This window comes from Sinocyclocheilus grahami, unplaced genomic scaffold (genome assembly GCF_001515645.1).
Source record: "Sinocyclocheilus grahami isolate Dianchi unplaced genomic scaffold, SAMN03320097.WGS_v1.1 scaffold277.1, whole genome shotgun sequence".
Lineage (NCBI taxonomy): Eukaryota > Metazoa > Chordata > Actinopteri > Cypriniformes > Cyprinidae > Sinocyclocheilus > Sinocyclocheilus grahami.
Window position 1 is genome coordinate 799,487 of NW_015505456.1, and position 12,935 is coordinate 812,421.

The window sequence follows — 12,935 nt, forward strand, 5'->3', positions numbered from 1 at the left end:
CTCCCCGAAATAACCATATATGGAGCTTACAACGCCTAGTTTTACTATGCATAAATTTCCATGCATATTCCCATCCACGTGACACCATGTTTAACACCGTCAAAGGTACAAGACATTAAGGAAATATGAGATTCGGTCTATAAATGCCATTTGTGCCATACACATTCATTTTTATTGCTAAAAATTCTCCGGTATCCTTGTTATGTTTTAGAATAAATATATATATATTTTTAAACTGTTTAAAATAGTTCTCAGAAAAATAATTTAGAATAGAATTGATCTCATTCATTTCCACTGGCCCAGTAATATTTCAATTGTTTAAAAAAAAAAATCAAATTAAATTAAATTAATGCAGTTTTGCTGACAAGGTGAACATCTTTTAGCTATTTTTAGTGGAAAAAATAGGCCTATATTTATTGCAGTGTAAATACAATTATCTGACTCTTCGCGTCAAAAAGGAAGCTGCATGGAGGTGTTGATGTCGTGTGAAGGCATCTCCACAACATTATGAAATATACCACTGTATTTGAAGGATACAACTTGAAGAAAACTATAAGATTTGCATGTTTCCTTTTTAAAATACTAAGTCAGTGATGCGCCAAGTCAGATAATTGTATTTACACTGCAAGAAATATAGGCTTATCTGTTTCCACTAAAAATAGCTTAAAGATGTTCACTTTATCAGCAAAACTGCATTAATTTAATTTGATTTGAATTGTTTAAAACAATTTAAATACTATTTGTCCAGTGGAAAAGAACGAGGTCAAGTATATTCTATAATAGGCTATTTATCTGAGAACTAAACAGTTTTGTTTTTATGGATATTTTGATATATTCTAAAACATTCTGGATGATTTTGGCAATAAAAATTAATGTGGCACAAATGGCATTTATTCTGTATCTCATATTTCCTAAACGTCTTGTACCTTTGACGGTGTTAAACATGGTGTCACGTGGATGGGAATATGCATGGAAATGATATGCAGATGAGGTTATGCATAGTAAAACTAGGCGTTGTAAGCTCCATATATGGTGATTTCAGGAAGGAGACAGGGTTGAGATGCACGTACACACAATCTTCCCCTGACTGTGATTTATAAAGGGATTTTTGCACAGGCTCTTGTGTACACATGGTTTTATAAATCTGAAAACTTTTATGCTTATGCAAAATCTAGCTTTTGTGCCTACGTACAACACACAACAAGCGTACGTACACTTTTAGGATTAAATCTATGTAGAGTTTTATAAATGAGGCCCCAGGTCTATAGAGTCCAGTTGAAAATTATGAAATGAAAATTATGTTACTCACCCTCATGTCATTCCAAACCCATAGGACTTTTGTTCATCTTCGGAACACAAGTTAAGATATTTTTGATGAAATCGGAGAGCTTTCTGACCCTCCATAAACAGCAATGCAACTACCACGTTCAAGGCCCAAACAAAGCAAACAAAACAAAAATAATGACTTTATTAAACAATTTCTTCTCTTCTGTTGCAGTCTTAGACACACGTTCAAACACACGTCAAAGACTGACACAGAGTTGCGTCGCTGTCTATGGAGGGTCAGAAAGCTTTCATCAAAAGATTTCAGATTTCATCAAAAATATCTTAATTTGTGTTCTGAAAATGAATGAAGGTCTTACAGGTTTGGAACGACATGAGGGTGAGTAATTAATGACAGAATTTTCATTTTTGGGTGAATTAACTCTTTAACTAGAAAAGTCCCACAATGCAGATGTTATAGTGTATAGCACAGTTGTTAACATTAGTGTTTCTGGGCGGTTGCTCAGTGACTAGAAAATAAGTCAAAAAGCCCATCCCCAGGTGTCCATGATATCGTGGTCCCTAGGTTTGACCCAAGTCCCTTCTTAAATGCAAGTCTAAGTTTTTTTTCAGATCACCTAAGAAAGTAATAGTGGACCTATTTAAAGGGTCAATTCCCAACCCCAAGTTGGAGCAATTATAATAGTAATGGTTGCTTATGAGTAGTTCTGTCATGACAACTCTCAGAGGGATTGGCATGGTAATGTACATGACAATGTTAATGTATTTGGTCTTGGCGGAATAGATATGCCACGCTGCTGCTGCTGCTGCTGCTGCTGCTGCTGCTGCGGCACAGCAAGTACCGAGACTTGCTACTGACAATACATCCACAGCATGCTGCTGTGAGCATGTAAGAAATATTGCTGCTGCAAGTATAACATACATGAAATAACCCCCATATAGCATACATGAATCACCTCGTAGCAGATCTATACGGGTGGAGCTGGGGAAGGTGGAGGGTTTCTGAAGCAAGCTGCAACTCCTACGGCAAGCACTAATCATATATTTGAATGTTGAGCAGCGAGCTCATTGGCTACCGATACAGGAGAGAACCAATCAGCTGTGCCATGTGATAATGATGTCTTTAGGTCAGATTGAGTTAGACCTATCTGACTGCGCATCTAGAGTTTCATGCCAGAACTCTGTATTTATTGATTTCTAATGGATTGCTTTCTAAAATAAACATCTATTCTAGATGGGAATGGCATAATTTTAATGATTGTACCAGTTCTGATCTTGTAGGGTGGGCTGCGGAGGCTGCTGCATTTGTTGGCCGACGCAGCCACAATGATAGTGTACTCCTTGTCGCAATGCACATTGGTTAGGTTGCAGGAAGAAGCGGAGCTATTGCAGGAAAGGATGGAAAGGTCTTGATCCTCTGCTGTGGCAAAGTAGAGAGAATTTCCGCCCCGAGCTTTCTGCCATTGTACCATGATAACAGAACTGTGGCATTCAGCCACCACCACGATGGATGACAAGGCACAAGGTGCTGGAGAGAGATATTATACATACTTTAAGGCTGAGATACACTTAGTCTCAAATAAAAGGGCTAAACCTGTCTACCACACCTGCGTCTCTTACCTGTCTCCAGCTGAAAGCTGCTGCTGGGTGGGCTCACGCAAGCAGCATTTGAGGCAGTGACGTGAAAGGTGAAGCTCCTTCCACAGCCTAGGTCAGGTACATTACAGGTGGAGTTTGAGCTGCTACAGGTGGAATTGTGACCGTCCTCCCCTACAGCCAGCACTGTGTAAGACTCTGCAGCATTAACTACATCCCATGATACCCATGCAGAGTTAGTGACACAGTCCACAGTACCGTTGACCCCCTGTGGAATACATGGAGCTGTAAAGAGAAGAGGTCAGACATGAAGTGCGTTAGGTAAATATAGCTATTGAAATCTGTTTGAGAATGTATTCTTGTGTTAGTGTCCAACCTGAGGCGATGGAAAGGTCACTGCTTGGTTGACTCTGACAGCCGCCTCTCAGTGCCACCACACTGAGGTTGAATCTCTCTCCACAGGGCAGATGGGTGATGGAGCACTGCGTGTTTGTGCTGTTACATGAGGAGATTGCACCAGTGCTCTCAGACTCAAGTTCAACTATGAACAGGCTGGCGTCCACTGCTGGGTTCCAACTCACCAGCACAGACTCTGAATCACACTGCACAATGGCAGATACGTTCTGGGGGGGACACGGAGCTGAGAAAAGAGAAAGAAGGAACCAGGATGTTATTGAAGGGTGGGGCTGTACTAACTACATCAGCAGGAAACTATATAAGGTAAGCCAATATAGCAACGATGGTGTGCTTCTTTCCGCAATGCTACATCAAGATAGCATGGCGCTCATGTCACATGCAAAATGTTAGTCATAGCCCCATGTAGAAGTCTTAAACATATTGTTTATTTCTAAAGAAGGTTCAATCTTACAAAACATTTCCTTGTCATATTTTGCCTCAGAAATAAGACTATTTCATGAAATGACATTAAATTCCATTTTCAAGACTTTAGCATGGTGGCATTTTAGCTAAATAGAATTTCTATTAAAATGAATGTACAAAACATTTTTGTTCGCATAATGAGATGTTTTACTTTCAACAGATTGTTTTGTTGTTCCCCTTACTATATTATTAAACCTTTTTAATCCTATAAAATATTTAACAATAAAATATAAATACTTAACCATTATTGTTTTATGTTTTTTTTTGCATTTAAGCAATGATAATTTGGAGATAACATTTTCTTAGTTGTTCTGAAAATAACTGTAAAAATGCCCATATCATATTAATGCCAAAAGTAGACTTCACTTAAGCAAAATATATTTTCATATTTTCTTCATTGATTTTGGTGTGAGAAGTGGTTTGGATATGGTCTTTAAATATTTCATTAGATTTACCTTTATGTGAGAGGGTGGATGGAAAATTATCAAATTAAATTACAACTGCTGTTGGTGATAGAAACCTCCAGTGATATGTTGTTATATGCAACAAAATATACAATATGGTCCTTCAAATATATATGGTCCTTTTATATATTTGATGGGTACTGAAGTGTTCAGATCTCTTATTATGTAATTATCAGCTTCAAGATGAGACTACTGGTTTTGAATAGGACTAAAACATTAAATACCAAGACATACAGTTGTCTTTACTTGATAAAGTAAGTCAAATCTTCACACACATACCTGTCTGCACCTGAGACATAGTGCTCTTCACGCCTCCACAGCCATGGGCCAGTGAGTAGACAGAGACATTATAAATCTGGCCACACTGCAGTTCCTGCAGATCACAGGAGGCAGTGGTGGTGTTACAAGAGTAGGAATGACCATCATTAGACACGGCCACGGCCATGTAAAACTCCGCCCCGTTTGCTTGCACCCATGACACGGACACAACACCACCACTGATGTTGCAATGCAGAGACGTCTGAACATTGCTAGGTGCACATGGAGCTGAAAGAGAGCAAGAACAGCAACCATTTTTATAAGGACATTTGCTATTTGTGTTCATAATCATACACCTGCATGGTCGTTGGAATATTCCACATTCGACTTCAAATCAGATGCTTAAGATTAAATCTTGGCTTCTGTGATCAGATGCACAAAAGAATCAGCAGACTCACCTGACGTCAGCATGAGGTTTGTGTTGCTATTGTCACATGCTCCATCCAAGGCAGTGACGGTAATGTTATAGCTCTGGCCGCAGCGCATGCCAGCTAATGTACAACTGTGGTCGGAGCTGGTGCAGTCGATGCGATGTCCATCAGAACCAATAGCCTGGACTGTGTGACGTGTGACGTTATCACTGAGCTCCCAACTTACAACAGCAGAGTTGGTGTCACAGTTGAGCTGGGCGCTAACATTCTGTAGCTTACAGGGCACTGAAGTGAAATCAAATATTAACAGTTATCATAATTAACAAAATAATAAATTAAGTACTTGAAACTTAAAAAGTAGTACAAATGCCAGTAGAAGTGATCATTTTTCAGTTATTTTGGGAACCACATTTCTAAATAATGAACAGTAAAACATCCTTGTGTCCTTAAAATAAAAAATTTGAGGGCTGTCATTTTATTGCTATGAATTTAATTAAATATTAATATATGCATTCTGTTTTATTTTATTACACACTGTCTAGATGTGTTTTTTTACCCTTAAGAACAAAACAATTAAAGTCATATATGTATCATTGCACTAAAATACACTGTTCAAAGGTTTGGGGTCAGATCTTTTTGGGCAAAATTCGATTCAGCAAGGACGCATTAATTTGATCAAAAGTGACAAAAACTTATATAATGTTCCAAAATAAATTATATTTCACATTTCATACAGTTCTTTTGATCTTTCTGTTTATCAAATAATCATAAGAAAAATCACTGTTTACACAAAAATATTTGCTAAGCAGCATATTAGAATGATTTCTGACGGATCATGTAGCCCTGAAGGCTGGAGTAATGGCAGCTTTTTTTCTATCACAGGATTAAATTACATCTTTAAAATATATTAAAATAGAAAATTTTAAGTTATTTTAAATTGTAAAAATATTTCACAATGTTATGATTTTTACTGTATTTTTGATCAAATAAATGCAGCCTTAGTGAGCAGAAGAGACTTCTTTCAAAAGCATGAAATACTACTGAGCCCAAACTGTTGAACTGCGTTTATGGTGGATGTTATTTTTAGTTTTTCAGGTACCTGTACTCAGCACAACTGGTTGACTCGGTGCAGTGTTGCAGGTCCCGTCAGTGGCGCTGACAGCTAGACTATAGTTCATCCCACAGAGCAGATCCGAGAAGACACATGCTGTTCCAGTGCTGTTACACACTGAGGCGTAGCCACCACTAGTCTGAGCAACCGCAGCATAGGAAATGGCCCCTACGCTTGGGCCCCAGGACACGGATACAGCTCCAGTCGTACAGTTTACACTGCCCTGCACATGAGTAGGTACACACGGCACTGCAAAGAAACAAGGTTGGAGAAAGACTAAATTAAATTGCTTAAACCTTAACACTAGGTATTCAACTTCTGCATATAATTCATAATTATATATAAAATGTATAATTAATTATATATAAAATCTATTTTGAAGGAAATTTAAGATTAAAGTTTGAAAATCCCCAATTTAAAAAAAAAATCACAGAATTTCTGACTTAATAATATTTGCATAATGAATTGTAATTTGTTTTCTATCGTACATCTATTTGCATGCTCAGTTGTTATGAATCTTTTTTTCAAACAGAGATAAAGGCAGAGAGCAGAGGATATGAAACTGGAGACTATACCGGTGTTTATTCGTAAGATGGAGCTTCCTGATGTGTTGCATTGTTGGTTTACTGCAATAACACTGACATTGTACGAGGAGCTGCAGTGCAGTGTTTGCAGTCTGCACTCCTGCGCAGTTGTGTTACAGGCAGTCACTGGACCCTCTGGTCCCTTGGCAACCACCAGGTAAGACGCCGCCCCGCGGCTGATGTTCCACCTTATATTTATAAAGTTAAATATACAGTCCAGCTCAGATACAACGTTCTGAGGAACACATGGAACTAGAGGAGAACAGAACAGGAAAAGCATTTGAGATCTGCGATATGGGTCATTCTCAACAGACTGTATAAAGAGTCAAGCCATCAGTGTTTCTGTATTACCTGAAGAAAGGTAAGCAGGTGAACTCAGTACACTTCTGCATTGCCTGTTGATTGCTCTGACTTTGACCTGGTACTGTTGACCGCAGAGCAGCTCTGATAAGAAGCCACTGGTGATGTTGGTACTGAATGGCAGCGTGTTCCCGTCTTCACTCACTGCTTCCACCTCATATGTCTCAGCTCCAGCACTGGAAGCCCAGCTCAGAGAGCCCACCCCTGTGCCACAGTCCAGGATCGGCGTCAAAGCTTGAGGAACACATGGGGCTAAAGAGGCAGAAAACATAGCACAGATTTAAAAACTCCCCTGAGGTTTGTTTGCATATTAAAGGGGTCATATGATGTGATTTAAATTTTCCCTTTCTCTTTGGAGTGTTACAAGCTCTTGGTGCATAAAGAAGATCTGTAAAGTTGCAAAGACTAAAGTCTCAAATCCAAAGAGATATTCTTTATAAAAGTTAAGAGTCAACCACGCCTACCTAAAGCGGCTCGTTCTAACACGCCCCCACATGTCTACGTCACGATGTGGGAAGATTTGCATAACGCCGCCTAAATGTTCACGCAAAGAAAGAAGGCATAACTTTTATTCTCTCTGTTGCCGCCACTGCCATGTTGTGGCGTTGCTGTGTGTTTCGTTGTGAAAGCGAAACTACTTTGTTTGGCCTTCCAAAAGAGGACACGACTAGAAATCAGTGGTTAAGTTGTATTTACAATACTGTTCCAGAACAGTTCAACCCAAATATTCAGTGTGTGCAACGCATTTTATGGAGGTTTCCTGAATCGTTCTATTTAACCGGATCTTCTTAGTGAACCGGTCGAACCAGTTCACCAAATCGAACTGAATCGTTTGAAACGGTTCGCGTCTCCAGTACACATTAATCCACAAATTACTTAAGTTATTCGGTTTATAAACGTGCCTGACACTCCCTTTGACGCGAAATAAACCAATATCCCGAGTTATTCAGTAACTCCTAACAGTACATTGACTGAACTGCTAAAAGAGAACCGATGATGGGATGTGCACGAGCAGAGCAGCTGGACTGAGTCTCGTCCTTCTGGGAGACGGCATCACAGTATGTTAAGGGGCGTAACATTTCACACGCTTGAGGCATTCGGCCAATCACAAGGCACTGGTTGTATTGAACTTGAGAAAATGTGTTTAATAAAAATTTTCTAATTTATAATCATTAGAAGTTGCATATTTTTCTCATTATGAAAAATGTATTTATTGAAAAAATATATTATTTGAAAATGCGTAGTTTGTGTGGTTTAAATTAGTTGATTTATCACACATTTTATATATCTATATATCTGTCTATCTATCTATATACTGTATATATATATATATATATATATATAGATATAGATAGGTATAGATAGATAGATAGATAGATAGATAGATAGATAGATAGATAGATAGATAGATAGGTAGGTCTTACCCATGTGTATGGTGGTGCTGTTGCTGCGTGCGCTCGTGCAGCGGCTGTCATTGGCAGTGACTGTAACGTTATAGATTTCACCGCAGTGCAGGTCCTCCCAGGTGCAGCTGGTCCCATTAGTAACACACAGGTGTGTGTGTCCATCCTCACCCACTGCTGTGGCAGTGTACATGTTCGCCCCCTCGCTTGGGCCCCAGCTGACAGAACCCAACTGATTGTCACACTCGAAATATGTCACGAGATTAAGGGGCGTGCAGGGCGCTGGATCACAACACACATTACAAAGGTAGGTTAACTCATTTCCTACCATTCTCACTCAAATAACAGAATTATTTGCAATTAATTTTCTTTTATATAACAACAGGAAATTGCATACTGCCTTTGAGTGTTTAAGGATGTGGATTTTTGTTTAGTGCACAGCAGGTTTATGTGTAATTTCAGGGACATACCGAGTCTGAAAACCGCAGGAATGCTCGGTAGGCTGTCGCAGGTATCGCCGTGCGCTTGGACAGACACGTTGTAGCTTTGTCCACAGAGCAGTGACACAGACAGGTTAGTAGAAGTAGTGTTAAAGTTGACAAAATATCCCAGACTCCCTGCTGCCATCACAATGTAGAATGATGCTCCTTTGGCTTCTGACCAGTCGAGCGCCACCGTCTCGCTGTCACATGACACGTGAGCAGTCACGTTCTCTGGCTTGCAAGGATCTGGAGAAGTTCAGGGGGATTGTTATTTTGTAGCATTGTATAAAGTTATTTTGTAATCATTTAAATAAATAAAATATTAGTAGTAACAATAAAAATAAATATACAAACATGCGGTTATTATATATATTATATGTTTAATGATAACAATATTTAAATAAAATATTAATTATCAAAATAAAAAGTATTAACAATAAAAAATAAATATACAAATGTATTATTATTTATAATAATAATAATAATAGATACTGGATAATAAGGCACAGAGACTGAGAAGGGGTGTGTCTATAAATATTAACAAAATACTAAAACTATAACTAACTAATAAAAATAAATATATCAACTTCTTCATATTATTATTATATCTGTAATAATATTAATATCGGTAATACTTTATACTATTATTATTAATAGCACTAATTAAATAAATAAAATAATAATTATAAAAATGAAAAATATGAACAATAAAAATATATACAACCATTATTATTATCTTATGTAATAATAAATTGTTATTTATATAATATATTAGTAATAATAATAATAGTTAAATAAAAATTAATTGTAAAAAATAAAATATTAGCAAATTAAATAAATATGCAAATGTATTTTATTATTATTATTAATAGTAATAAAATACATGTGAAATAAATTATTAAAATACATTTTTATTATCATTATTAGTAGTATTAATAGTAATTATTATTGTCATCATCATTAATAATAATAATAACAATAATTATAATTTTCTGATTAAAGACCCAAGATGAGATATCTGAGGATTTTTTTACACTGCATAATGCTGTACCTGTAGAGAGGTATACAGGTGCGCTGGCGTCGCTTTGGCAGTGGCCTCTGTGGGCGGTGACAGTGAATGTGAAGGTCTCTCCACAGCCCAGAGTAGGGAAGGAACAAACAGAGCTGGTGGAGTTACAGAGCTGATATTCTCCTGCTGCACTGACGGCTCGGGCGACGTAGTAATCAACTTCTTCTCTCACATCCCAAGACATCACATACATTTTGTTACCGCACAGTTTATCGACGACTGGCTGCAGTGGTACGCAGGGTCCTGCAGGGTGGTCACAGAAAAGTTGGACCCTAATTAGTGTACTTCATCTTTTTACACTTGCTACACATTATGCTTTGCAAACTCACTGGACAGGAATGTGACATTGGTGGTGGAGGTCGTTTGGCACTGCTGGTTCATAGAGCTGAAGGTGAGGTTAAATTGCTGTCCACACTGCAGGGAGGAGATGTTACAGTGGTTCTGACTGGTTGAGCAGAAGACTGTTTGACCTTTTGACCCCAAAGCGGTCACGGAGTTATTCTCCGCCCCAGCAATGGCACTCCAAGACACTAGAACTGAATCTGTGGGGCAGTCCACCATGGCAGACACACTGGTGGACAGACATGGTGCTGAAAAATACAGAAGTATATTTAATAACTTATATTTTAAAGTATATTATAATAGTAATAGTATATTTTAAAAACATAATACCAGTCAAAAGTTTGGAATATTATATATATATGTGGAGGGGGGGTAATTATAGAAAATTAATACTTCTATTCAGCATGGATGCTTTAAATTTATAAAAAAAGTGATGATAAAGACACTTACAATGTTACAAAAGATTTTTATTTCAAATAAATGCTGTTCTTCTGAACTTGCTGTTCATCAAAAAATTCTACTCAGCTGTTTTCAACATAATAATAATTAATGTTTTTTTGAGCAGCAAATCAGAATAGTTGAATGATTTCTGAAGGATCGTGGTACTGGAGTAATGGTGCTAAAAATTCAGCTTTGAAATCACAGGAATAAATTACATGTTTAATATATATTCAAAAAGAAAACACGTTATTTTAAATAGTAAAACTGTTTCACAATATTAATGTTTTTGCTGTACTTTAGATAAATTAAATGCAGGCATGGTGAGCAGAAGAGAATTCTTTAAAAATCTTACTGTTCAAAAACTTTTGCCTGGTAATGTACATAATTTAACAGTCTCAGCTGAAAACTTAAATCGCAAGCAAATCAGATTCCATAAACCTCACCTGTGATCAGGGAGCCAGTCATCTGAGCACTGGCATTGCACGTGTATCCCAAACTCTGTACGTTCACCGTATACTCATTGCCACACTGCAGGTCACTCAGCTCACAGTGCGTGATGGAGCTGTTGGATGTGCAGCTAGCCCTGTTGTCTACCGGTGCCAAGGCAGAGACAGCGTATCCCTGAGCACCTGCACTGTACTGCCATGACACAGTGGCTGTACCCAGCTGACAATCCAACACTGCCATGATGGAGCTGGCTGCGCAGGGAACTATGGGTAAATGCAGGAGAGACTCTGAGAATCTATTTTACATCTTTTTTTTTTTTAATAGAAAGCAGTTTACAGTGTATATATGTGCAGTAAGCGGGTCCAAACATAGCGATTAATTTAGGAGTGAGTGTCTATGGGAGTAATGTCTATGGAGTGAAAATATAGAGTATATAGACAAGTATATGCTTGTACGTGTTTCTATGTACCTGAGTTAGTGTTCACAGTAGCACTGGGAGGGCTGCTGCACAGACTGTCTGACGCTGTCACATTGACGTGGTACAGCTGACCACAGCTGAGACCTGTCACGTTACACTGTGAGCCTGTAGACTGGCAGGTGGTGGACAGTCCATTGCTGTCCTGCAAGGTGGCCATGTAGTACTGTCCTCCTGCACTAGGTGTCCATGATACAACTAAAGCTTTTGTGACACAATCCTCGGTGGGCAGGACATTACTTGGGGTGCAGGGCACTAGAACACAAGAAGCAAGGTAAAACTTAAGTGTTAATGAATTCAGTGCATTTCTTTTGCAGTTTATGCTTTTTATTATTACATTTTATTGAATTTGATCAACTAAACTTTTGAACAAAAAAATACATTCTTCAGCTTTAAAACGAATCAAGATATGAAATATGAAACAAACCTGCTTGAACTTGAACAGGCGCACTGTTCCCACTGCTGCAGTTGCTGCCTTTTGCCTTCACTGTGATCGTGTAAGACTCTCCGCAGGTCAAAGTTGACAGGTCACAGGAAGTGGATGGTGAGGTGCAGTTAGCTGAAAGGACATTAGCACTGCTGGCTGTCACTGTGTAAAGCTCCGCCCCTTGGCTGCTCCCCCAGGTTACTGTTGCTATGTTGCTGCTGCAGCTTACACTGGCCGACACGTTTTGTGGTACACAAGGACCTGGGGAAATTATAGAAAACAAAATGAGTACATGGTTGACTTGTTATTTTAAAGGAATATTCAGAGTCCTGCTTGCATGCTAGATATGCAGTGCTGTCAAACGATTAATCGCGATTAATCGCATCTCAAATAAACGTTTTTGTTTACATTATGTATGTGTACTGTGTATATTTATTATGTATATATAAATACACACACATGCATGTATATATTTCAGAAAAATCTGTCATTTTTATATATTAAATATATTTATTTATAATATAAATTATATGAATATAAATATAGACATGCAAATACATTTTCAAAATATATACTGTATGTGTGTGTATTTATATATACATAATAAATACACACAACACACATATATTACGCAAACAGTTACGTTTATGTTGGATGCGATTAATTGCGATTAATCGTTTGACAGCACTATAGATAAGTTCTGATTTGAGTAATGTGGTAATGGAGCTTAAGTTGTATATCACTTGCAATGTTTTTTTAAGCAACATTTTATTTTAATATATTTTAAAATGTAACTTATTCTTGTGATGAAAAACTGAATTTTCAGCATCTTTACTCCTGTCACATGATCCTTCTGAAATCATTCTAATATGCTGATTTGGT

The 12,935-nt window shown here is 37.8% G+C and overlaps 1 protein-coding gene across 1 annotated transcript in view; it reads right to left on the minus strand.

Annotated features, from left to right (window-relative positions):
* Positions 1-12,935, minus strand: part of LOC107600093 (uncharacterized) — a 59,218-nt gene that overhangs the window by 11,304 nt on the left and 34,979 nt on the right. Inside the window, exons 26-38 of the mRNA XM_016291884.1 lie at positions 12,054-12,314; positions 11,621-11,881; positions 11,148-11,414; positions 10,251-10,511; positions 9,904-10,164; positions 8,841-9,098; positions 6,959-7,201; positions 6,599-6,859; positions 6,012-6,272; positions 4,940-5,197; positions 4,503-4,769; positions 3,257-3,520; positions 2,905-3,165 (exon numbers count right to left, since the gene is read on the minus strand). Coding sequence (XP_016147370.1) covers positions 2,905-3,165; positions 3,257-3,520; positions 4,503-4,769; positions 4,940-5,197; positions 6,012-6,272; positions 6,599-6,859; positions 6,959-7,201; positions 8,841-9,098; positions 9,904-10,164; positions 10,251-10,511; positions 11,148-11,414; positions 11,621-11,881; positions 12,054-12,314 — 3,384 coding nt within the window. The remainder of the gene's footprint in view (positions 1-2,904; positions 3,166-3,256; positions 3,521-4,502; positions 4,770-4,939; positions 5,198-6,011; positions 6,273-6,598; positions 6,860-6,958; positions 7,202-8,840; positions 9,099-9,903; positions 10,165-10,250; positions 10,512-11,147; positions 11,415-11,620; positions 11,882-12,053; positions 12,315-12,935) is intronic.